The sequence below is a fragment of the Aquarana catesbeiana genome, linkage group LG04, assembly GCF_042186555.1.
Source record: "Aquarana catesbeiana isolate 2022-GZ linkage group LG04, ASM4218655v1, whole genome shotgun sequence".
NCBI classification, from domain to species: Eukaryota; Metazoa; Chordata; class Amphibia; order Anura; family Ranidae; genus Aquarana; species Aquarana catesbeiana.
The window spans coordinates 537,995,289-538,023,070 of NC_133327.1; the positions used below are offsets into that span (position 1 = coordinate 537,995,289).

Here is a 27,782-nt window from a genome sequence, read left to right on the forward strand (position 1 = left end):
ATGACTGGAGGAAAGACAATAGTGACTTTGTCAGCTGCTACTACTTCAGTAACATGGGCTGGGGGCAGGAAGGAAGCTTTTTTGTAGGGCTGTTACTGATTAAAATTTTCGTGTTCGATTACTCGATTTTTAAAAATTGATTAATCGACTAATTTCGATTAATTATAACGCACATACAGATCCAACTACTTTTAGCTGATTTAGCACTGTTGTTATGGCAACGACTGAAGCCGGACATAGCGGGGCATGGCTAGGACGTCATAAACTCAGCCTTACCGTGCCCATAATCGCACCCTCACCGTGCCCATAATCTCAGCCTTGCCGTGCCCATAATCACAGCCTCTCCGTTCCCATAATGCAGTCTCACCATGCCCATAATCGCAGCCTCACCGTGCCCATAATCGCAGCCTCACCGTGCCCATAATGCTGTCTCACCATGCCCATAATTGCAGCCTCACCGTGCCTATAATCGCAGCCTCACCGTGCCCATAATGCTGTCTCACTGTGCCCATAATCGCAGCCTCGCTGTGCCTATAATAGCAGCCTCACCGTGCCCATAATGCAGTCTCACCGTGCCCATAATCGCAGCCTCACTGTAGTCAGTGCCTGGATTACACAGTCTGCGGGCATCTCCCGCTGTGTGTCTCGGAGCTGAGTGTGAAAACTTTGGCAGCGCTGTGAGAAAAGTCCTGCCCTCCTCCTAGACCAGCTCATGTGATAGACAGAACACTGCGTCTATCACACAAGCTGATCTAGGAGGAGGGCGGGACTTTTCTCACAGCGCGGCCAAAGTTTTCACACTCAACTTGGAGACGCACAGCGGGAGATGCCCGCAGACTGTGTATGACATATAGTGGAGGAGGAGGGAGCAGATCGCTGCGCTGAAGCCACAGCTTGGCCCAAAGCGGCCCCAGGGCAGGCAGCCTACCGATCAAAAAAATTTTGATCGATCAAAAAAATTACCACAGCCCTACTATTTTGCATTGCTTATCTGCAGTAGAGAAGTGAGGTCACCAACCTGACTTTGGTGTCTGTCATAGTATCTTTACCTATAGTGTTGGTTTCCCTTTTTTCTGGTACAATAATTATTGTAACATGCATGACAACCATTCACCCATGCAGGGGGTATAGCATATCAAACAAAATGAAAAGGCATGGGCTGAGAACATGAACAAAATAAACTTTATAGGTAATGTCCTCTGAGCGACCTAGGGAAACCAAAGGTCCACATATGTTTCCCAGGCCCAAGGGCCTACAAGGAGTCTGTGTTCCAGGTGTATTAGTTTGCATAAGGGGATAAAATGCCCCCAGTTGCGGTGGGTAGTTGGTGAGCACAAAATGGGTTTTATACCTAGCAGTGATAGCCACATTTCAGCAAAGGAAGGGGGGGCCTAGACCCAGGACGAGAAAAAGCGGGAGATGCGGGGTTTGCAACAGACTAAAAAGAAGAATGGGGGGGGGGGGTGAATGATACGTCCTGCAGATTGGGAGACTTGCAAGGCGATATTAGGAGAGACCCAGGCTGTTTGGCTGCAGGGTGGGGAGAGCATACTCCCACCAGGGCAACCATATTTTAGGGTTTAGAGTGGGAATCATGCAATATGCTTGACATCTTTTCATTAATCATAAGGTCAGTCAGGATGCACTTCGCCATGGCAAACAAAACAGGGTTTTCCTCCAAGCTCTGGCTATCACCCGTTTAGCAGCTATGAACGGGTAGGGCGCCAGCTTTTTGTTGGTATGATAATAACCCCTGGATTGGCAGTGCAGCAAAGCAAGTTTAGCATCCTTGTGGATGAATATATGGAACAAGGAAGAGGAGCCCAAACATCCTGGACCAGAACCCTGTGGGATGGGGACAGGACCACCAAACGTGTGCAACAACCCCTGAAGCATCTGTCACTAGAGGATGGGTTTGAGATCGCTATCCGGGCAGAAACCCAGTACCCTTGTAGAAGAACCTTTTTATATGTAGCTGTGTTGAAGGAGCATTTGGCAATGGAGGACCAGGCTTTGTTTTAGTCCTCTGGGTCAATAGAGGTCGCCAGATCATGTGCCCACCGTGACTTGTAAGATGCTGCCACAGGGGAGTCTAAAGCATTAAGAGAAGTATAAATCTTCGCTATAGCGCTGGGCGAACCAGGGAATGAAGTCAGGTTTCCCTTATATATTACCTGTTCTGTATTGACTTTTGCAGGCTACATGCTGCAATGATCATGTTCACTGCTGCCCACAAAACATCCAGTGTGACCTGGTCCATGGTACCTGTGTCTCTAAGGATAAGGTGGTTCCCATGTCCAAGAAGGTTCCTGCCAGGATGAAGCTGCAGACTTCTGGTGAGTTGAAGATTTGACCCTCTGTTTAGTGTGTTGGTATTCTGCTAAAAAATAAAACCTGTACATTCATGTTTGACGGAGACCCCTTTAAATAAAGTGTACCTGTGATTAAATTGGCAGTGGCAACTCCTATGCTGTAATGTTAAAATGTGCAATTTTTAGCTAGGTCATCCCATTCTAGTGACTAAAAAGTTTCTGACTAGAACAAGCATCTAGCTTTGACAGTAAGGCTTAAACCGAACATAAATGGTTGGAATCTCAGCAGGGACCAGCCCAGGATTCAGTCTATGGGCATTTTTTATGCAATTCTTGCCAGTGGCTATGCCAATTAGCAATAATCACTATGTTCTCCCAGCAGGGACTGCTCCCTGCACTGCCCCCTCACGCAAGAACACATTAGCTCCACAGGAGGGATTACCCCATCAACAGACTGATGGGAGAATTGGGCAACTTTCTTTCAACCCTTGGTTGCAGGAAAGAAAATTGCCTCTATGGCCAGACTTGAGCCCTCCCTGGTTGCATACTGCTCCCAGGTGAGTCCATCATAACTGAAATGTTAATCCGATTCATAGTGGGTACCATATTTAGTACCAGGCCACAAAGAGCAGTAAAACTGAGTTTCTAACGATTTGTTCTACCCAAAACCAGAATTTTACTGGATATACTTACTACTGGAAGTCCTAACCCAAGCCCATAGTTAATGTGGTGCAGACCTGCATAATACATCTGTCTCGCAGGGAACAGCTTCACTTTCCAAGATGCTTTAACACTTGCATCAGCTGTCAAATTACAGGTAGTCTAGTTTGCTGCTATTACCCATGTTCTTTTGTTTAAACAATTGTCACCAAATTTCTAGAACATGTTTGGGTGTGTTCAGGCATGTCACGCATTTGGGCGTTCATTCATTTCATTTGCCAAAATGTTTAAATTCTGGTCATTTTGAAAACAAGTGCTCAAGTACTAAACATGCATAGTGTTTAGGTGCATTTAGGCACATCGGGATTTTTTTCCTGCCTGAACACTTTTTTTTCCAATCCTAAACATGACTTTGGTGCATTCAGGATTTCTGCCTGTAAAACACCCATGTGTGCATGGACTCATAGGCTAACCTAGAGGGGTGATGGAGGCAGAAAAGTCAAATGTCTGTAAAACGGGCATGAGGCATACAGAATAAGGCAGTCTTGGCTGTAGTACTTGCCCCCTTGCAAAAGCGTTTCCCAAAAACGCCTGCTGGGAGGTCCCCTTTTGGTTTGAATTCAGATTTTTTTCGGGAGCAGTGATTTTAATGATGCTTAAAGTGAAAAAAAAAAAGTGAAATAAAAAAAGAAAAAGTGAAATATTCCTTTAAATATCGTACCTGGGGGGTGTCTATAGTATGCCTGTAAAGTGGCACGTGTTTCCCGTGCTTAGAACAGTCCCTGCACAAAATGACATTTTTAAAGTAATTAAAGTCATTTAAAACTGCTTACGGCTTTAATGTAAAGTCCGGTCCCGGTAATATGGATGAGAACCAGTGAGACAAACGGCATGGGTACCTCCCCCCCCCCCAAGTCCATTACCAGGCCCTTAGGGTGTTGTATGGATATTAAGGGGAACCCCGCACCCAAATTAAAAAAAAGGAAAGGCGTGGGGCCCCAGGCCCTCTGAACAGCAGTATACAGGCGGTGCAAACAAGACAGGGACAGTAGGTTTGTTGTTAAGTAGAATCTGTTTGTAATTTTGAACTGGTACATTTTTCTTTTCAAATATTTTATTGGTAATTAACAAGCGGCTGTTCCATACATTACATTGGAGATAGCAGGGTAGCATAAGACAGTGCTTTTCATTGTCATAGATTACATCATTAACAAAATGGAATATAGTGGATTATACCAACAAGTGAATACTCAGTCAAATCGTGAGTTTAAACGGATAAGGTTGGGTAGCTAGAAATTTAGAGGGAACTGGGTCCCCAAAATAAGTATGTAAAGGTGCCGGGTTTCTCCCCAAAAAACAAACATGGGAGTCACCAGGACCATTGTTTAAGACCGAGTACAATACCAATAGGTATTAATGGTAAAAGAGGGGAGAAAGAGAGGAAAGAAGAAAAAGGGGGGGAAGGGGAGAGTAAAAGTGGATAGAGAAGAGAGGAGCAAGGGAGTGTGTGGGTCAGCCGGGTCGCACGGGCAGAGGAGTGGTATTGTTGTCTCTGGTTTAGGTCCGAGTAGATTCAGTGTCCCAACAAATGTTCATCAATACCAGCCGGGAGGAAGTGATCCATCCATGGTTGCCAGATTCTGACATGTTGGGGGACCTTATCCAAAATTTTCGCCTCGATCTTGCTATGTACCATTGCTTGTGTAATCCGGTTTTTAGTTTCGGTTATACTGAGCGTGGGTGTTTTCCAAGCCTTAGCGATTGTTTGCTTAGCTGCGGTGAATAGCTGGAGGAGGAGGCGAAGCTGTGCTCTTGTGTAGTCCTGGGGAATTAAACTGAGCAGGGCTATCGTTGGGCTGGGTTTTAGGGTGACTTGGTGTAGGGTGGACGCCATTTGGAATTTAGTTTCCCAAAAGCGTTGCACCAGTGGACATGTCCACCAGATGTGTAGATGTGTACCTCTGTCGCTACATCCCCTAAAACAGTTTGGGGAAAATTCAGGTAAGAATTTAGCAATTCTAGCCGGGACTAGGTACCACCGCATCAACACCTTGTAGTTTGCCTCTGAGGCAATCACGTTTTGGGAAGAATTTTTTGTGTTGGTCCAGATAGTCACCCAGTCCTCTGCTTCAATATTAATATCTAGATCATTTGACCATCTCTGCGCATATGCGGGAAGGCGCGAGGATGGTGTAGTGAAATGTGCGTAAAGTCGGGAGATAATGCCTGGAGCGTGCGGGTCCGAGTCACACATAGTCTCGTACTCTGTCAAAGTATCCAATCCAGAGAGAGATTTTATTATTGATTGAGTGAAGTGCGCAATTTGGAGATAACGGAAGCATTCTCTATTGGGGAGTTGTGTTTGTGCTTGGATACTGGCAAATGATTTAATAGCGTCTGTATTGACTATATCACATATGCGAGTCAGGCCCGCCCGCTCCCAGGACTGAAATGATAATGGTTCAGTATAGGCTGGGTAGAATTGTGGGTGACCTAGAAATGACAAGAGGGGGGAGTGTGGGGAAATCAGTTTGAAGGGTGTTTTCAGTTTATCCCAAAGTCTGAGAGTGTGTTGTGTGATTGGGTTAGATATGGGACCACGTGATGCTGGGGAAAGCCATAGCAAATTCGTTATGGTAAGCGGGAATGAGTCAATAGCTTCAAGGCTAACCCAGAGTGGTATTTCGAGTTTCGAGTGGTAGAGAGCCGTCTGGGCCAGCCTTGCAGCTTGGTAGTAGTGTTGAAATTTTGGGATGCCAAGGCCTCCATTGGGCTTGCTACGTAGAAGAACGGATCAAACTGGTACATTTTTAAAGTGTAGCTCCAGCCAAAAAAATCTATTTTTAAGCTTTTTGGAAAACATAGGGAAGGGTTATCACCCCTGTGACATTTGTTTTGCTGTCTGCGCACCTCTTCAGAAGATTTTACCTCACTTTCTGTCCCAATGACAAATTTTTTTGACAATTTGGAGTTTTTAGTGAAACAAGGATTGGTGCTAAAGCATCAGTGGAAAGGAGACACGTTTTTCCCATATTAACTCCTACAGGAGAGAATTTCCCTTCCTAGGGGTAGATTTCATCTCACTTCCTGTTGTCTCCTTCCGTTTGCAAGTAGGAGTCGTTTGTAAGTTGGATGTTTGAAAGTAGGGGCCTGCCCTATATATTCTGCAGAAATTGGGGCCTTAGGTGTTGGTGTTGCCACAACACTGTAAGCCCTCACAGTTACTCTTGGTGGGCGCAGAAACGGGCCCTGCTGTGAAATATTATATCAAGAATTATAATTACATGTCCCTGTTGAACAGGGGCAGAAAAATTGGGCCTTAGGCACTGGTGCCACAACACTGCAACCCCTCACAGATACTCTAGTTGGAGCGCAGGAACGAGCCCTGCTGCAAAGTATTGCATCAAAAATTGTAATTACATGCCCCTGTTATACAGGGGCTGAAAAATTGGGCCTTAGGCACTGGTGCTGGTGCCACAACACTGCAACCCCTCACAAATACTCTAGCTGAGTGCAGCAACAAACCCTCCTTGCAAAATATTGCATCAAAAATTGTAATTACACGCCCCTGTTAAACAGGGGCTGAAAAATTGGGCCTTAGCCACTGGTGGCGGCGCCCAGAACCAAAAATATTCTTATAGGCTATCAGCATGATCATTGAGGAGGAAGAGGATAGTCACTCAGCATAACAGGACAGTCACTCAGCATCAGCATAGGCAGTCTTGAAGGGATCTGACTTTTCAAAAAAAAATATTTGGTTACATCAGCATCAGGTGCTTGGTAGCTGGTGGGGATCCAAGACTGATTCATTTTTTGAAGGTCAGTTGATCGACCGAGTTGGTGGACAGGCGCACCCTGTGATCGGTTACAAAACCTCCAGCAGCACTGAATGTGCATTCCGAAAGAAGGCTGGATGCAGGACAGGCCAGTAGCTCAATTGCATACTGTGCAAGCTCTGGCAAGTGATCCATCCTCAAGACCCAGTAACCCAGAGGATTTTCGGTGGGAAAGGTGTCCAAGTCAGATCTTGCCCCTAGGTATTCCTGCACCATGTAAAACAGACGCTGGCGATGGTTGCTGGAACCGATCATACCTTGGGGCTGCGGACTAAAAAATTGTCTGAACGCATCGGTCAGACAGCCACCTTCTCCACCGCTCCTTCTTTGACTGACCGAAGTCTCAGCAACACGTTGTCCAGAAACGGGAGTTTGTAACCTCCCAGTCTCTGGGAACATGTTGCACAGACCTTTCTGCAAGGCCTCCCGAAGATGTTTCATCCTCTGCTCCCTCTGCAACGGCAAGATAAGGTCCGCAACCTTACCCTTGTAACGTAGATCAAGGAGAGTTGCCAGCTAGTATTGTTCCTTCTCCTTGATACCACGAGTACGAGGATCCTTCCGCAGGCTTTGCAGGATCAGGGAGGCCATGCAGCGTAGGTTTGCTGAGGCATTCGGTCCGGAGTCCTCTGAGTCACTAAGGACGACATGATCCGCAGCCACCTCCTCCCAGCCACGTACAAGTCCATGGGTTTCTTGGGACTGTAAATGATCCCTTAAAGACTGCTGCTGATGCTGAGTGCCAGGCTCCACCTCCATACTGACACAATCCTCCTCCTCCTCCTCGCCTCTTCCTGTGTGATCGGCGGGCACGCAGGAACACTGTCTGGATAAAGGGGGCCTTGAGAGCTAAGGAAGTCCTCCTCTTCCTGCCTCTGTTCTGCCTCAAGTGCCCTGTCCATTATTCCAAGCAGCGTGTGCTCCAACAGGTGGACAAGTGGGACAGTGTCACTGATGCATGCCCTGTCACTGCTCACCATCCTCGTGGCCTCCTCAAATGGTGACAGGACAGTGCATGCATCCCTGATCATGGCCCACTGGCGTGGGGAAAAAAAAACAAGCTCCCCTTACCCTGTCCTGGTGCCATAGTCGCACAGGTACTCATTGATGACCCTCTGCTGCGTGTGCAGCCGCTGCAGCATGGCCAACGTTGAGTTCCACCTGGTGGGCATGTCACAGATTAGGCGGTTCTTGGGCAGGTTAAATTCCTTTTTAGAGGTCTGCCAGCCGAGCACTGGCATTATATGACCAGCTGAAATGCACACAGACTTTCCTGGCCTGTCTCAGGACATCCTGTAATCCCGGGTACCTGCCCAAGAACCGCTGCACCACCAAGTTAAGGACGTGAGCCAAACAGGGCACATGGGTCATTTGTCCCTGTCGGAGGGTGGAGAGGAAGTTGGTGCCATTGTTGCAAACCACCATTCCTGCCTTAAGTTGGCGTGGCGTCAACCACCTCTGAACCTGCCACTGCAGAGCTGACAGAACCTCTGCCCCAGTGTGGCTCCTGTCCCCCAAGCACACCAGCTCAAGCACCGCATGGCATCTTTTGGCCTGCATACTTGCGTAGCCCCTTAAATAACTACGGAGCACCGCTGGTTCCGAGGACAAAGCACAGGAAGAAGCCATGGAGGAAGAAGAAGAGGAGGGGGTGGAGGAGAGAGGTGTGTCAGAATCATTAGTAGTGGCATTTTGGAGGCGTGGTGGTGGAACAACCTCCAACACTACTGCACCTTGTCCTGCATCCTTCCCAGCTGCCAGCAGAGTCACCCAATGCGCCGTGAAACTTAGGTAACGTCCCTGTCCATGCCTGCTGGACCATGAGTCAGCAGTAATATACACCTTACCGCTGACCGCCCTGTCCAGCGAGGCATGGACATTGCCTTTCACATGCCGGTAGAGAGCCGGAATCGCCTTCCGTGAGCAAAAGTGGCATTTGGGTACCTGCCACTGAGGAACTGCACATTCCACAAACTCACGGAAGGGGGCAGAGTCTACCAACTGAAAAGGTAGCAGTTGAAGTGCTAGCAATTTTGCCAAGCTAGCATTCAACCGCTGGGCATGTGGATGGCTGGGAGCGAACTTCTTTCGGCAGTGCAGCAGCTGGGGCAGGGAAATTTGCCTGGTACAATCTGACGTCGGTGTACCGAAAGAAGATTGCCCACAAGTACTTGGCTGTGACACACCTAATTCTACACCTTCATTCCTCAGTGCAGGTCTCAGAGAGGACTGAAGGTATAGTGGGGTTGGAGATCTCAGCTGATGAGGAGCAAGGAGAGGTCCTCTTTGTTCTTTGGTGTGGGTCTTTTAGGTACGCTTGCCAACGAACTGCATGGCAGGTCAACATATGTCTGGTCAAGCGTGTGGTGCCCAAGTGGGAGATGTTTTGGCCACGCGAGATGCGATTGAGACATATGTTGCAAATAGCAGCGGTGCGATCTGATGCACTCGTCTCAAAAAGGCCCACACTAAAGAACTTTTGGAATAACGCGCAGAGACAGCAGTGCCCTGCACATGCGGAGCTTTGCGGTGTGATGCAGTCAGTGTGCTGCCCTTAAGCTGGCCCCTGGAGGGCATCCTGCCTCATTGGTAATGTGCCTCCTCCTTCTACTCCTCCTCCTACTCTCTCCTATCAGGCACCCACGTTGAGTCAGTGACCTCATCATCCCCTACCTCCTCATCACTGGAGCAAACCTGGCAGTATGCTGCAGCAGGGGGAGCATGACTGCCAGATTGCTGTCCTTCTTGGGCACCCCCTCTGTCCGTGCTCATGTTACTGCCTTCATCTAGCTCAGTATCATCATCAGAGCCTTCTAAACGCTGGGCATCCTCCTGGAGCATGTACCCAACACTGTTTTCAAACAGTTCGAGGGACTCCTCAGGAGGACAGGGTGGGGCTAGGGAAGAAGAAGTCACTGATGCCATTGAGCCGAGGGAAGAGGCCGCGTTGGCAGCTGCTTTGCCAGACAAAGTACCCTGAGCATGGGTGAGAGAGGATGAGGACGGCTTGGTCATCCACTCGGCCAAGTCTTCCACCTGTTGCGGTTCAACACTGCCAGCTGCCGAAAAAAAGGCCAAGCGTGTCCCACGGCCACGTGCTGATGAGGATGCACTGTGTCCACTACCAGCACTGTTGCCTCTAGACACAGCCTGCTTGCCCTCTTTTATTGGCTTGTGACTGTCTGCCTCTCCTTGTTGGCCTTCCAGACATACTAATGGCCTGCAGTGAGATGTAGCTGCACTAACCTGGGATATATATATATATACTCTGATACTGCAGCTAGCAAAATCAACTGCCTGCCTGTTGTATGAGAACACCACCAATCTTTTACAGGTAGCTATAGCTGAACACTGTGCAGAGGTCGCACTACACTAATGTGTAAATAATTTAGCTGCCTGCGGTAGTGATAGGATCAGGAAAACACCACCAACCTTCTACAGGTAGCTTTAGCTGAACACTGTGCAGAGGTCGCACTACACTAACTTGTAGCTTTAGCTGAACACTGTGCACTACACTAACTTGTAGCTTTAGCTGAACACTGTGAGGAGGATGCACTACACTAACTTGTAGCTTTAGCTGAACACTGTGCAGAGGTCGCACTACACTAACTTGTAGATTTAGCTGAACACTGTTCAGAGGACACACTACACTAACTTGTAGCTTTAGCTGAACACTGTGCAGAGATCGCACTACACTAACTTGTAGCTTTAGCTGAACACTGTGAGGAGGACGCACTACACTAACTTGTAGCTTTAGCTGAACACTGTGCAGAGGTCGCACTACACTAACTTGTAGCTGTAGCTGAACACTGTGAGGAGGACGCACTATACTAACTTGTAGCTTTAGCTGAACACTGTGCAGAGGGCGCACTACACTAACTTGTAGCTTTAGCTGAACACGGTGCACTACACTAACTTGTAGCTTTAGCTGAACACTGTGCAGAGGTCGCACTACACTAACTTGTAGCTTTAGCTGAACACTGTGCACTACACTAACTTTTAGCTTTAGCTGAACACTGTGCAGAGGTCGCACTACACTAACTTGTAGCTTTAGCTGAACACTGTGCACTACACTAACTTGTAGCTTTAGCTGAACACTGTGCAGAGGTCGCACTACACTAACTTGTAGCTTTAGCTGAACTATGTGCACTACACTAACTTGTAGCTTTAGCTGAACACTGCAGAGGTCGCACTACACTAACTTGTAGCTTTAGCTGAACACTGTGCACTACACTAACTTGTAGCTTTAGCTGAACACTGTGAGGTGGACGCACTACACTAACTTGTAGCTTTAGCTGAACACTGTGCAGAGGTCACACTACACTAACTTTTAGCTTTAGCTGAACACAGTGCACTACACTAATTTGTAGCTTTAGCTGAACACTGTGAGGAGGACGCACTACACTAACTTGTAGCTTTAGCTGAACACTGTGCAGAGGTCGCACTACACTAACTTGTAGCTTTAGCTGAACACTGTGAGGAGGACACACTATACTAACTTGTAGCTTTAGCTGAACACTGTGCAGAGGTCACACTACACTAACTTGTGGTTTTAGCTGAACACTGTGCACTACACTAACTTGTAGCTTTAGCTGAACACTGTTCAGAGGACGCACTACACTAACTTGTAGCTTTAGCTGAACACTGTGCAGAGGTCGCACTACACTAACTTGTAGCTTTAGCTGAACACTGGGAGGAGGATGCACTACACTAACTTGTAGCTTTAGCTGAACACTGTGAGGAGGATGCACTACACTAACTTGTAGCTTTAGCTGAACACTGTGCAGAGGGCGCACTACACTAACTTGTAGCTTTAGCTGAACACTGTGCACTACACTAACTTGTAGCTTTAGCTGAACACTGTGAGGAGGATGCACTATACTAACTTGTAGCTTTAGCTGAACACTGTGCAGAGGGCGCACTACACTAACTTGTAGCTTTAGCTGAACACTGTGCACTACACTAACTTGTAGCTTTAGCTGAACACTGTTCAGAGGAAGCACTACACTAACTTGTAGCTTTAGCTGAACACTGTGCAGAGGTCGCACTACACTAACTTGTAGCTTTAGCTGAACACTGTTCAGAGGACGCACTACACTAACTTGTAGCTTTAGCTGAACACTGTGCAGAGGTCGCACTACACTAACTTGTAGCTGTAGCTGAACACTGTGAGGAGGACGCACTACACTAACTTGTAGCTTTAGCTGAACACTGTGCAGAGGTCGCACTACACTAACTTGTAGCTTTAGCTGAACACTGAGGAGGACACACTATACTAACTTGTAGCTTTAGCTGAACACTGTGCAGAGGTCACACTACACTAACTTGTAGTTTTAGCTGAACACTGTGCACTACACTAACTTGTAGCTTTAGCTGAACACTGTTCAGAGGACGCACTACACTAACTTGTAGCTTTAGCTGAACACTGTGCAGAGGTCGCACTACACTAACTTGTAGCTTTAGCTGAACACTGGGAGGAGGATGCACTACACTAACTTGTAGCTTTAGCTGAACACTGTGAGGAGGATGCACTACACTAACTTGTAGCTTTAGCTGAACACTGTGCAGAGGGCGCACTACACTAACTTGTAGCTTTAGCTGAACACTGTGCACTACACTAACTTGTAGCTTTAGCTGAACACTGTGAGGAGGATGCACTATACTAACTTGTAGCTTTAGCTGAACACTGTGCAGAGGGCGCACTACACTAACTTGTAGCTTTAGCTGAACACTGTGCACTACACTAACTTGTAGCTTTAGCTGAACACTGTTCAGAGGAAGCACTACACTAACTTGTAGCTTTAGCTGAACACTGTGCAGAGGTCGCACTACACTAACTTGTAGCTTTAGCTGAACACTGTTCAGAGGACGCACTACACTAACTTGTAGCTTTAGCTGAACACTGTGCAGAGGTCGCACTACACTAACTTGTAGCTGTAGCTGAACACTGTGAGGAGGACGCACTATACTAACTTGTAGCTTTAGCTGAACACTGTGCAGAGGGCGCACTACACTAACTTGTAGCTTTAGCTGAACACTGTGCACTACACTAACTTGTAGCTTTAGCTGAACACTGTGCAGAGGTCGCACTACACTAACTTGTAGCTTTAGCTGAACACTGTGCACTACACTAACTTTTAGCTTTAGCTGAACACTGTTCAGAGGACACACTACACTAACTTGTAGCTTTAGCTGAACACTGTGCAGAGGTTGCACTACACTAACTTGTAGCTTTAGCTGAACACTGTGAGGAGGACACACTACACTAACTTGTAGCTTTAGCTGAACACTGTGCAGAGGTCACACTACACTAACTTGTAGCTTTAGCTGAACACTGTGCACTACACTAACTTGTAGCTTTAGCTGAACACTGTTCAGAGGAAGCACTACACTAACTTGTAGCTTTAGCTGAACACTGTGCAGTGTTCGCACTACACTAACTTGTAGCTTTAGCTGAACACTGTGCACTACACTAACTTTTAGCTTTAGCTGAACACTGTTCAGAGGACGCACTACACTAACTTGTAGCTTTAGCTGAACACTGTGCAGAGGTTGCACTACACTAACTTGTAGCTTTAGCTGAACACTGTGAGGAGGACACACTACACTAACTTGTAGCTTTAGCTGAACACTGTGCAGAGGTCACACTACACTAACTTGTAGCTTTAGCTGAACACTGTGCACTACACTAACTTGTAGCTTTAGCTGAACACTGTGCAGAGGTCGCACTACACTAACTTGTAGCTTTAGCTGAACACTGTGCAGAGGTCGCACTACACTAACTTGTAGCTGTAGCTGAACACTGTGAGGAGGACGCACTATACTAACTTGTAGCTTTAGCTGAACACTGTGCAGAGGGCGCACTACACTAACTTGTAGCTTTAGCTGAACACTGTGCACTACACTAACTTGTAGCTTTAGCTGAACACTGTGCAGAGGTCGCACTACACTAACTTGTAGCTTTAGCTGAACACTGTGCACTACACTAACTTGTAGCTTTAGCTGAACACTGTTCAGAGGACGCACTACACTAACTTGTAGCTTTAGCTGAACACTGTGCAGAGGTCGCACTACACTAACTTGTAGCTTTAGCTGAACACTGGGAGGAGGATGCACTACACTAACTTGTAGCTTTAGCTGAACACTGTGAGGAGGATGCACTACACTAACTTGTAGCTTTAGCTGAACACTGTGCAGAGGGCGCACTACACTAACTTGTAGCTTTAGCTGAACACTGTGCACTACACTAACTTGTAGCTTTAGCTGAACACTGTGAGGAGGATGCACTATACTAACTTGTAGCTTTAGCTGAACACTGTGCAGAGGGCGCACTACACTAACTTGTAGCTTTAGCTGAACACTGTGCACTACACTAACTTGTAGCTTTAGCTGAACACTGTTCAGAGGAAGCACTACACTAACTTGTAGCTTTAGCTGAACACTGTGCAGAGGTCGCACTACACTAACTTGTAGCTTTAGCTGAACACTGTGCAGAGGTCGCACTACACTAACTTGTAGCTGTAGCTGAACACTGTGAGGAGGACGCACTATACTAACTTGTAGCTTTAGCTGAACACTGTGCAGAGGGCGCACTACACTAACTTGTAGCTTTAGCTGAACACTGTGCACTACACTAACTTGTAGCTTTAGCTGAACACTGTGCAGAGGTCGCACTACACTAACTTGTAGCTTTAGCTGAACACTGTGCACTACACTAACTTTTAGCTTTAGCTGAACACTGTTCAGAGGACACACTACACTAACTTGTAGCTTTAGCTGAACACTGTGCAGAGGTTGCACTACACTAACTTGTAGCTTTAGCTGAACACTGTGAGGAGGACACACTACACTAACTTGTAGCTTTAGCTGAACACTGTGCAGAGGTTACACTACACTAACTTGTAGCTTTAGCTGAACACTGTGCACTACACTAACTTGTAGCTTTAGCTGAACACTGTTCAGAGGAAGCACTACACTAACTTGTAGCTTTAGCTGAACACTGTGCAGAGGTCGCACTACACTAACTTGTAGCTTTAGCTGAACACTGTGCACTACACTAACTTTTAGCTTTAGCTGAACACTGTTCAGAGGACGCACTACACTAACTTGTAGCTTTAGCTGAACACTGTGCAGAGGTTGCACTACACTAACTTGTAGCTTTAGCTGAACACTGTGAGGAGGACACACTACACTAACTTGTAGCTTTAGCTGAACACTGTGCAGAGGTCACACTACACTAACTTGTAGCTTTAGCTGAACACTGTGCACTACACTAACTTGTAGCTTTAGCTGAACACTGTTCAGAGGAAGCACTACACTAACTTGTAGCTTTAGCTGAACACTGTGCAGAGGTCGCACTACACTAACTTGTAGCTTTAGCTGAACACTGTGCAGAGGTCGCACTACACTAACTTGTAGCTGTAGCTGAACACTGTGAGGAGGACGCACTATACTAACTTGTAGCTTTAGCTGAACACTGTGCAGAGGGCGCACTACACTAACTTGTAGCTTTAGCTGAACACTGTGCACTACACTAACTTGTAGCTTTAGCTGAACACTGTGAGGAGGACACACTACACTAACTTGTAGCTTTAGCTGAACACTGTGCAGAGGTCACACTACACTAACTTGTAGCTTTAGCTGAACACTGTGCACTACACTAACTTGTAGCTTTAGCTGAACACTGTTCAGAGGACGCACTACACTAACTTGTAGCTTTAGCTGAACACTGTGCAGAGGTCGCACTACACTAACTTGTAGCTTTAGCTGAACACTGTGAGGAGGATGCACTACACTAACTTGTAGCTTTAGCTGAACACTGTGAGGAGGACACACTACACTAACTTGTAGCTTTAGCTGAACACTGTGCAGAGGTCGCACTACACTAACTTGTAGCTTTAGCTGAACACTGTGAGGAGGATGCACTACACTAACTTGTAGCTTTAGCTGAACACTGTGAGGAGGGCACACTACACTAACTTGTAGCTTTAGCTGAACACTGTGCACTACACTAACTTGTAGCTTTAGCTGAACACTGTGAGGAGGACGCACTATACTAACTTGTAGCTTTAGCTGAACACTGTGCAGAGGGCGCACTACACTAACTTGTAGCTTTAGCTGAACACTGTGCACTACACTAACTTGTAGCTTTAGCTGAACACTGTTCAGAGGAAGCACTACACTAACTTGTAGCTTTAGCTGAACACTGTGCAGAGGTCGCACTACACTAACTTGTAGCTTTAGCTGAACACTGTGAGGAGGACGCACAACACTAACTTGTAGCTTTAGCTGAACACTGTGCAGAGGTCGCACTACACTAACTTGTAGCTGTAGCTGAACACTGTGAGGAGGACGCACTATACTAACCTGTAGCTTTAGCTGAACACTGTGCAGAGGGCGCACTACACTAACTTGTAGCTTTAGCTGAACACTGTGCACTACACTAACTTGTAGCTTTAGCTGAACACTGTGCAGAGGTCGCACTACACTAACTTGTAGCTTTAGCTGAACACTGTGCACTACACTAACTTTTAGCTTTAGCTGAACACTGTTCAGAGGACGCACTACACTAACTTGTAGCTTTAGCTGAACACTGTGCAGAGGTCGCACTACACTAACTTGTAGCTTTAGCTGAACTATGTGCACTACACTAACTTGTAGCTTTAGCTGAACACTGCAGAGGTCGCACTACACTAACTTGTAGCTTTAGCTGAACACTGTGCACTACACTAATTTGTAGCTTTAGCTGAACACTGTGAGGAGGATGCACTACACTAACTTGTAGCTTTAGCTGAACACTGTGCAGAGGTCGCACTACACTAACTTGTAGCTTTATCTGAACACTGTGTACTACTCTAACTTGTAGCTTTAGCTGAACACTGTGAGGAGGACGCACTACACTAACTGTAAATAGTGTAGCTGCCTGACTGTCGTAGTAATAGGATCAGAAGAACACCATCAATTTTCTTCAGGTAGCTGTACTGTAACAACACCTGCCTGCCTGTCAGTAGGAAGATAATAACAGGAACGGATCTACCTATACTGAATACAGTGTATGTGTGTATATATATGTATATATGTGTATATATATATATATATATATATATATATATATATATATATATATACACACAACACCTGAGATGCATATATATACACAATACACTGTAAGTGCAGCTAACTGACTGTCCTGCCTAATCTATCTAACTTAAATCAAATGACACTGTCTCTCTGTCTCTGTCTCTCAACGCCGGAACACACTACACAGGGCCGCCGTGCAGGCGACCTTATATAGTGTGGGGCATGTACTAAACCCCCTGAGCCATAATTGGCCAAAGCCACCCTGGCTTTGGCCAATTACAGCTCTCTCTACAGACGGCGTTGTGATTGGCCAAGCATGCGGGTCATAGTGCATGCTTGGCCAATCATCAGCCAGCAATGCACTGTGATGCCGCAGTGAATTTTGGGCCCTGACGCGCCACACGAATTTGGCGCGAACGGCCCATATCGTTCGCAAGTCGGCGAACAGACGATGTTCGAGTCGAACATGGGTTCGACTCGAACACGAAGCTCATCCCTACTCCTTGGATACAGTCTTCAGCCTTTACATGTTTGGTATTTAATGAAAGATGTATGTATCCACTGCCACCATTTTTATTCTACAGGGTCTGCTGTCAAATGCTTGGGTGTTTTTATCTTAAGTCCTAAATGTTGCCCTTTAATATGGCTAATATGGCTCTAGCAGCAAATGATTCAATCTAATAGGGTAACAGTATGGCAGCTACCATAACTAAATGTCCCTGTCTGTTATCCTTACCTACCTGGTAAGTCATTGATCTCCAAGCATGCATCCTGTCCAGCATCTGGAAACCTTTTTAGATGCACATGCTTGCCTATCAGGGACTTGCTAAGTAGTGAAGTAAGGTTGACTGGGAACAAGGCAGGTGAGGCATGATAGGTCTTAGTTTGCACATTCTAAAGTCAGCCTGGAACCAACCCCCTGGGTGGCTTTCTGTAGCAACTGAAAACTGTCTGCTTCTCCCCTCCTGCCGGCTTTCAGCTGCTACAGAGGATCAGTTGCAATAATTGCACCCTTTACCATGCCATTTACCCTGCTGTCTGGGCCCCCCTGCTGGCCTAGGCACTGTACAGGAGGACCAGTGGTACCCCCCTTAGCCACAGCCCTGACTGTATGTATTTTAAACTGTCAAGCTGGACCACCAGACAAACAGCTAGTACATATCGTGTTGTATAGTGTGGAAGGATTTGGACCACAGGCACATTTTATTGATATGATCTTCATGCTGGGGACCCCCCCCCCCCCCCCCCAGAAAGATTATTTCATGTCTGTGGGAGAGCAGGGGGGACCAGACCAGCAAATAACCTGGCTGGTTATAAACATTCCTTACAAGTTTATGCCTCTTTACATATATTAAGGTGGGACAATGCAGTTGAATGTTCTGCATCTTGAGGTCAGGACTTGCTGTGCTAGAAGTACTTATTGAGCATAGCTCATGGTCTAGACCTATCTGTGCAGTCTTGGAAGTGGTGATTGCTAAATAACTTATTCATATTATATATTTTTATTTTAATCCCTTAGCCACAGTGAAATGTGACGATACAACCACCTGTCCTGGCTCAACCACTTGCTGCTGTTTGACCTCTGGAAATTGGGGATGCTGTCCATATGAAGACGTATGTGAATAGTAAGTTCCTGATGCTGGAGCATGGACGGCCTTGGGACGTTCTAGATGTGAGGGAGCAGTATTGGGGGAATGGGGACTGATTTTTGTTAGACATATTAAATTGGGACAGTGCAGTTGGAGGGTCAGAGTCTGAGGTTTGGAATCGGGTTAGGTGTGCTAGAAGTGCTTGAGCACAGCCTGTGCATATCTTTGTAGTCTTGGGAAGTGATGATTGCTAAAGAACTACTCCAATCTTTTTAGCCACAATGAAATATGATGATGAAATATGATGATGTCCTTGCTCAACTACCTGCTCCCGTTTTGCCTCTGGCGACTGGGGATGCTGTCCATTTGCAAAGGTATGTGAATAGAGTAAAAACAGGGTTGCAGGTAACATAAATATTACCTGGCTGCTATTACTCAGCTACTATTTAACTTGTGTTCTTTCTAAGTTGTGTGCTGCTCTGATAAGATCCATTGCTGTCCCACCGGATATACATGCTCCAGAAGAAGCTTTCTCAATGGCCAGGACTCCATGCCTTGGTTCAAGAAGATACCAGCTCTGAAGGATCAGAGTTAGCACGAAGGGTTGCCAGCCCCCTGTCCAAGTTCCTGATGCTGGAGCATGGACAGGCTGGGAGGCCCTAGTGGGGAGAAGGTGAGGAACTAGTAAGTGTCTAGGGGGTTGCCCTGATGACGTCCAACCTTTTCATAATTTAGATGTTTGTCATCAGCCATAGGTTAGCTAGTGATACGAGCTGCTTATTAGAAAAGGATGTGTACAGGCACTGACAATTGCTGACACTCCTCATTGCCAGCTCTCAGAAAGGTCCCCCGTGCTCCTCTATCCCCCCCCCTTTCTGCTCAGGTCCCCATGCTCCTCTATTCCCCCCATGCTGCTCTGGTCCCCCATGTGCTCCGCTGGTCCCCCATGTGCTCCGCTGGTCCCCCATGTGCTCCGCTGGTCCCCATGTGCTCCGCTGGTCCCCATGTGCTCCGCTGGTCACCCGCGTGCTGCGCTGGTCCCCCATGTGCTCCGCTGGTCCCCCACCTGCTCCTATGGTCCTCCATGTGCTCTGCTGGTCCCCCCCATGCTCCCCCCCCAATGCTGCTCTGGTCCCCCATACTCCTCTATTCCCCACCATGCTGCTCTGGTCCCCCATGCTCCTCTATTCCCCTTCCCCCCTTTGCTGCTTGGGTCCCCATGCTCCTCTATTCCCCCTCATGCTGCTCTGGTCCCCCATGCTCCTCTATTCCCCTTCCCCCCATGCTGCTCAGGTCCCAATGCTCCTCTACCCCCCCCCCATGCTGCTCTGGTCCCCCATGCTCCTCTACCCCCCCCCCCCCTTTGCTGCTCTGGTCCCCATGCTCCTCTATTTCCCCCATGCTGCTCTGGTCCCCCATGCTCCTCTATTCCCCTTTCCTTTTTGCTGCTCAGGTCCCCATGCTCCTCTACCCCCCCCCATGCTGCTCTGGTCCCCAATGCTCCTCTATTCCCCTTCCCCCCATGCTGCTCAGGTCCCCATGCTCCTCTATTCCCCCTATGCTCCTCTATTCCCCTTCCCCCCATGCTGCTCAAGTCCCCATGCTCCTCTATTCCCCCCCATGCTGCTCAGGTCCCCATGCTCCTTATTCCCCCCATGCTGCTCTGGTCAGACCCCCTATGCTCCTCTATTCCCCTTCCCCCCTTTCCTGCTCAGGTCCCCATGCTCCTCTATTCCCCATGCAGCTCTGATCCTCCATGCTCCTGTATTCCCCCCCCCCCCCCCCCCCCATGCTGCTCTGGTCCCCCCGCAGCGCTCACCTCCTCTCCCTGCCTAGTTATGAAGCGGACTGAATAATGACATGCTCCTCGGGAAAATCGGCACTGAGAAGCTCATCATACGATCTGGAAGGAGGGCTCAGGGCAGCCACACACAGCTGTGACATAAGCTTCCTCTGCAGAAAATGGAAATTCAGTCAGCGCAAAAAATCCTAACTGTAAAATGCAAGCAGCTGAACACTGAAGGCAAACATATAAAACCCTAAAGTACACAAAATAGATAAGCAGTGCAGCGCTATAAATACAACCAGAAGACTCGAATGTTACTCATAGCATAAATAAAAAGTCCCCTTTTAATGTAGAAATCAGCAAGTTGATAGAAAAAAGGTCTCCTCTGCGGTGGTCTAGGTGCTCATAACAGATCATACAATGTAATGCAATCCGTGATTCCACCACCAGCTAGCCAAACCGCTCACCTCAGCAATTGGACCCCTGAGCTAACAGATGGGTCAAAAAGGCATTTACCACTCTCAGTGGACATAGATGGAAACTTGCATAGGCAGGCGGTCACACGATACTTTGGAGACGGCACTCAGTTATTCTCAATTGGTGATCATATTCACATGCAATATAAAAATGAATATATAGTGCACACTGTGTGGCTAAAATAATCACATTTATTTGAAAGTCAGGTACACATACAAAGCACTATACCTTTTCATGGGATAAAGGTATAAAATGACATAATAGGATAGCATCAATAGATAAGGTGGTTGCAGTGATGTCCAAAGGAACTCCCGCACGCGTATCGTCCAAATCTGGACTTCCTCAGCGGTAATAAGCTTCCTCTACACTCGTTCTCCTGCTCTTTCCTTTCCTGCTCTCCATCTAGATTCTCCGCGGCAGCAGACAGGATGGAGAGTGGGGAAAGAAAAGAGCAGGAGAACGAGTGCAGAGGAAGCTTATGTCACAGCTGTGTGTGGCTGCCCTGAGCCCTCCTTCCGGATCGTATGATGAGCTTCTCAGTGCCGACTCCCGAGGAGCATGTCATTATTCAGTCCGCTTCATAACTAAGCAGGGAGAGGAGGTGAGCGCGGCGGGGAGGGGAAGACAGAGGAGGGGTGGCGGTCCGCTGTCACTGAAGCCGGCCCACTGAGCCATCGGCCCACCGCGAGACTCCTGGTAGTCCCGATGGCCAGTACATGCCTGGTTGCTGCCCTATTGAAAAGGTATAACATTGTCCAACCCCCCCCCCTCTGCCCCCCCCCCCCTGTATGCCAGATGTCTGCTTTGCTGCTTCTCTTCCTCCTCTGTAATTCAGTTCTCTCCTGAACATAGGCCATCTGCTGCTCTGATCAGTCCCACTGCTGCCCCAGTGGGTAGAGCTGTGGTGAGCAGGCTACCTGTTCTATGGGCCCACTTTCTTTTCCATGGCTCAGCAAGACACTTACCAGTTCACAGATCAAGTGTAACAAGTCTCACAGCTGTCCTCAGGGTACCATGTGCTGCCATACAGAGGGTGGAGGCTGGACCTGCTGCCCCGTGGAAGAGGTGAGATGCTCCCTTGATGCCATTGGTTTAGCATTGTAGCATAGGACAGAAGTTAGCCTTTTTTTTGGGCTAGCATGGTTGCTAAGGCGTCGGGTAACTCCACGGTAATAAATCTGAACTCCATATGGGTATTGGGTGAAAATAATGCAGATCTATTTATCAAGGAAATTTTTTTTTAATGGGTTTTCAAATCCAAACTTGGCAGTTTGCCTGGAGTTCAGCTTTAGTTGTTGCACCTGTTCTGTTTCTAGAATGGCAGGTTAAATATCTCGTATGGCAGTCCCTCAAAGGAGGGGTGAGATGTAATGGGACTCTACATAAGCTTTAGATTATAGGAGTATAGTTGGGTGGGTACCAGATGCAGGCCCAGTGAGAGATATCACTTGGCTGTTTTTAAACCGTTTTTGTTTTTTTTCTAGCCTTTCCAAACTGCACGAATGTGCATCAGAGTAGAACACCCAATGCAACATACAGTAGAACATAGCTTTGCATAACTCTTCAGACTTGCCTCTTCTCGAGACTTTCTTCTTTTTTGGCTTTTCTTTTATGCATATATTAACCTCTGTACTTGCAGTGGCATGCCAGGGGCAGGTTTTGCTTGAGCCCTTGTTGCTTAAATATCTGTAAAACCAAATCTGGTTTCTTAACATAAAGGTCTGCTTGTCTTGCGTGGGGCTGGGGGGAGTTCTCGTTTTACTTGTCTTGAAGATGCTATAGGCCAGGGTATGAAACATTTGGAAGACTTTGCCCCCTTTACTGTTCCAGTGAGAGCTTTTAAAGTGACTACCTAGTCACTAATTCCGGGTGACTATGACAACCAGGAAAAATATATAGGTTGATTCTCCTGCCCTTGGTCATAAAACCTGACACAGGTTCAACCCTTCAATAATTTTCCCCTTGGGGCTAAAGACTTTTTTTTTTATATCCATTCTGTGCCTTAAGGGGTAAAAAAACCTACATGCGGTCCCTGCTTATAATTTCCTGAGCCCAATCCTGATCCAGCAATGTGCACAAGAGCAGAGGCTCTGTCTGCTCCCTTCCTCATTGGCTCAGACAGCAGCAGGAGCCATTGGCTAACACTGCTGTTAATCACAGCTAGTAATGAGGGGGCATGGCTGAGTCCCTTTTTGTGTCAATACATGCAGACAGCGAGGCTCAGGTGTGAGCCCACACAAGTGCTCATATAGCAAGCGGCTTGTTATAGGGTTACTCTGAGGAAGGGAGGAGCCAGAAGCTCTGGCAGGGGATCCAAGGAGGAACAGGGCTGCTCTGTGCAAAACATCACACAGAGCAGGAAAGTATGACGTGTTAAAAGAAATTGCATTTTTATTCCACTTAAAGAGGAGCTCCAGTTTGTATGTTGAAAGTCAGCAGTTATGAAGTGCTTGTCTCCCTCTTCTCTCTCCGGCGCCAGCATTTCAACTGGGCACCCGGCTGTGATGGCTTCTGGGCATGCACAAGTTGCGCTGCATGCCCTGAATGGTCCGGCAATCATCTGGGACCTGTGGTGTGTCCCAAATGACTGGAGGAGTAGTGGAGAAATTCTTTTCGGATCACAAGTGGGAGCAGTTACCTGTCAAAACTAGGTACCCAAAAGTGGCAGAGGGGAGGAGTATTTAAAGCAGAACTTCCCCTTTTGTGTGGAGCTCTGTTTTAAAGTGTTCTGAAAAAAAAACTGGAGCCAGGCTTTCTCAACCTTTTCCAGAGGAACCCTTGAGAACTTTCCAGTCTCAGGGAACCCCTGCTAAAATTCTGCAACTCATGTTAGCGTGGTGGTTAGTGAAAGAAAATTCCTTACCTAGTGGCCATTGGGAAGAATTACCCCCTTACAGATAGCTAAAAAGATCAATGGTGTCAGTGTGATCTTATCTAAGAGGCAGAAATTGCTCATTGCTCAAGGAACACCTAGCAACCTCCTAGAGAAACTCTAGGGTTCCAGGGAGCCCTGGTTGAGAAACCCTGCTTTATGACTTTGACACATCTAGAGTATCCTGCATAAATTCTAGCAGGAGACGGTTGCTTAGCCTTAAGGTTTCCAGATCTGCGCAGAACTGATTTGCATTTTCAATGCCAATAAGAAGTTGAATTGCATGCTGACTTTCTACTTGCAAATTCGTTTTGTAGCATGCCAAACCCACCATGGGTTCTCTTTAAGGTGAAATAAACTGCAGTCAATGTAGGAGAAATGGGTGTTCTGGCCATGGAAGATGATTGATTAATGCAGCACTGACCTATTCACTACAAGGAATCTTAATTGAATTTGCCTCTCAGGACAGGTCACATTGCCCTAAGTCTTCAATGTATGAAGATTCTGAAGACGGAGCCACAATATCCCATGGCTGCCATTTAGATTAGAATTTAAATCCTGTTTTAGAGTCATTAGCAGAAATTGATGTGCAACTGCCCCTGGTCCACAGCAAGCAGTTTTCCTTAATCTTGGGTAACTTGGGCAACAAGCTCACATTGAGTAGTTGGAGTGAACATTCCTGCTAAGTGTGCGTGTGGGTTTTTTTTCCCCAGCATGAGTTTCATGTGGTTCTGCATGTCATAGGGCAGCCTGTTCACCCGAATGGGCTTCTCTATGTGCGTTTGCCACCCCCCACCCCCCCCAAAAAAAAACCCTTGTAGACAAGCTTCACATGAAAGGTGTGGATTGCTGCATGACAATCGTGGCAGAATATCATTGCATTTCGGGTGCCAGTGAAGGAAAATGGCATCAAAATGCACACAGTGCTGTGATTGCAACATGATTTAGCATTGTGGCAATTCTGCCCGAGATTTGAAATAGCATAGTGTGAATGGAGCCTGATGTTATGCAGAATACCCTTCCTGTTATTATGGTAGGAGGCCACAAAACCAACACATGTAATTGATTGTAAAATAAAGGGCAACTCCAAAGCAGACAATGAGGACATGCCACTGCTTTCTGAAAATGCCATTTGTTTAGCTGTCCTAAGTCTTGATTAGATATATGCACAATGTAAAACCTGAATTTGTTTCAGGTGAGTGACTCAAAAGTATTAGAGCTAAAAGCCAGGCACTGCTGCATTTTTAAGAGCTCAGGAATGGTGGTCTCCATGTTTGCCACCATGACGGGTTTCTTTAAGCTAAAGTTAGTGTCTTATATTTACTCTGGAATGCAAATTGCTGGTGGGGAATGTGGACCATTTTGACTGTCGGATTAACTTTTTGATTGCTTTTTTCAGGTCACACTGACCTTCACCTGCCAAAACATTTAAGGCAGGTTTTAAATGCAGGCTCTTCTCTGGAAGCAAGAAGGAATCTCTTTAATGGTGAAACTTCAGAGGTTCTAAAGTTAAAACAAGTGAAGCGGACATTTGGATGGCTGCACACACATGCGATGCAAATAAAGCCTATTTATTGGGAAAAAATAAATACAACCAGCACAATAAGCATGTTGGCGGGGGGGAGGGGGGGGGAGTAGTTGTCTCATTTCACACGTTAATGCATGCTTTGTCAAAACCATGGTGGTTTTTTTTTGGTTTTGTTTTTTCTCCAATAAATAAGCTTTTATTTGCATCGCATGGGTGTGCAGCCGTCCAGATCTTTTTCCTCTATACCTATGCCTGCAGCAGCGATGGGGCATGCACACCATGCACAAGCTTGATTTCAGGCACCACTCTAGCAGGTTCACCTGGAACAGCAGGATTGCTTTTAAAACAAGAAGCATTTCCTAGTGTAAAACTTTTTTATTAAGGACAAAATTCCAAATGCACTTTTATTTTTCTCCAGCGGTTCTAAACTTTAATAAGAAAAAAAACAGTATTGAGGTCTGTCCACCATTGCTCTGTCTGGATAGTGGGTAAGGCTTCATTCACACCTGAGCGATCCAAATCCAAATTGCCACAATTCTGCCCATGATTCGAAATTGCGGGACGCTTGTGCGATGCCATTACTTAATGGCACCCCAATCGCGGCACAATGTATAGCAAAGTGTGATGCTGTCCTTCAAAAGCTCCTGCTCCTTTTTTGGGTAACAAGTGTTGCAATTGCAGCACGATTTATCATTGCAAAATCACACTGTGATTGGGCTGCCATTAGGAAGTAATGGCATTGCACAAGTGTCCTGCAATTTTCCCATGATTTTGAATTGCGGGCAGAATCGTGACTCAGCCCACAGCTTGCATCGCTCAGGTGTGAATGGAGCCTTAAAATTGTTTTTATTGAAAGCAAGGATACAAATGAGTGGGGAAGCTTTGGAGCATGTGTTAACTGTTACCTGTGCCTTCCTGTCATGGTGACAACTGTCCCCTTCTGTAGGAGTTGTAGGGGAAGGGACAGAAAATCTTACCAATAAACTTGGACAAAAATAACTGCTTTGGGTGGGATGAATTTTCCTGCTGAACTTGGCTTCCTCCAGTCTGCTCATACGGTATGTCCTATAGTGATTTATGGGGTGGGATCCACAGCATGCAGCGGGGGTAACCGTTATTCTACCAACCCAAATACCAGCTGTGGGGAAGGAAATAGCAGCATTTAACACTAGCTGCCACAAGTGTAAAGCCTGTCCCTTTACAGGGTATTTGACTAAAAGTGACCAACCTGTCCATGGGAAGAAGTCAATGCAGATCGGATTGGAGGTGTGAAGCTGTGAGATGTAATACATGAAATAAGGCCTCCTGTATGCAGCTAGAGCATCCCTGTCTTTCAACCCAGCAATTCATGGAGATAGAAGCTTGTACACCCAGCACTCAAACACAAGTGCAAAGACCTGTACATTGGGGAAACACAACTGGAACAATAATATAGACTCCATCTGTTCGTATAGAATGCATTTTTAACATCTCTGATTTGACTAATCATACTTTACCAAGGATGGGGATCTTGTATCTAGAACAAGATGATTCCACAACTTTCACACCTCATCTGCCTTGACAAAATCCAGGGTGGTTGCTTGCTTTTACTGATTATCTTTATGTATATAAATTTTGGTCTATTTTCAACATTACAGAACAATTCCAGTTGAATATGACTAACCACTACAAGCCATGTCGGCTCTGCAGCTTCACTAGTTGGTGTCCTGATCTGGAGAATGGGACCAAACTCCTGATCTGTGTTGGAGCATTAATGCTATGAATCTGGGTGGGGGCGAGAGATTTTGGAAAGGGATTGGGAATAGCAGAACAGGAATTTGTTATAACAGGTTCTAACATCTAAGTGGAAAGCTGGCTAGACTGACCTGATCTCTGACTTTTTTTTTTATTTACTTTTATTTTTCAGGGTGTGTGCTGCCCAGACAGAGTCCACTGTTGTCCTTATGGCCACGTTTGTCTGAACTACGGGGCTCAGTGTAGCCGATCTGGAAGTCCACTATGGGAGTTGGGATGGTTAAAGAAGAAGCAACCCGCTCTGTGAAAGCACTGCCACTAATTGCACTGATTTCTCCTCTCCCTTTACAGATGTTGCCAATATTTACAAATCATAAGGTGGAATTTAAAATCACTGGAATAAAATTTTTATATTTAAACCTATAGTTGTGATTAATAGATGTATGTTTTAATTGTCTATGCACAGGACAGTTATAGCAACATCACTCACCCAGTCTACACTGGTTTAAATTGGGATCTGGGTCCTGCTACACATGGCTATTCTCAACGTCTTGCAGAGCCGATTTTCTTTAAGATGGTGGAAAACGATAAGTTCACCTTTGGGAATATGCAACATGGTCTCAATGCTGCAGCCACTCATTCATTCACAGCTCTGTAAGTGAACTACAACCGCCAACATCCTTTGTGGCTGTCGTCTTGTAGATCTCCATTAACTACCACAGTGCTGGTTCTTCCTGTCCGTATCTTTTCCTGTACGGGTACACTGACAGATCAGAAGGAGACCTGCATGACACCAGCAACCTACTGATCACTGGTGCAAAGGTTTTACCAGCTGTTAAGGGCTCTTTTCTGCTGCTTTTGGCTGACACAGGTCCACTTGACCAGACCGGGGCAGGCTGAAAATAGGG

General features: G+C 46.6%; 1 protein-coding gene across 1 annotated transcript; it reads left to right on the forward strand.

Moving 5' to 3' along the window:
• On the forward strand, positions 1 to 27,293 carry LOC141141280 (progranulin-like). The gene is made up of 4 exons (XM_073628955.1): positions 1 to 48; positions 2,198 to 2,336; positions 18,408 to 18,513; positions 27,025 to 27,293. Exons 1-4 carry the CDS (start codon positions 1 to 3, stop codon positions 27,179 to 27,181), a joined length of 450 nt encoding a protein of 149 aa, XP_073485056.1. The 3' UTR covers positions 27,182 to 27,293.
• Positions 27,294 to 27,782: the final 489 nt, after the last annotated feature.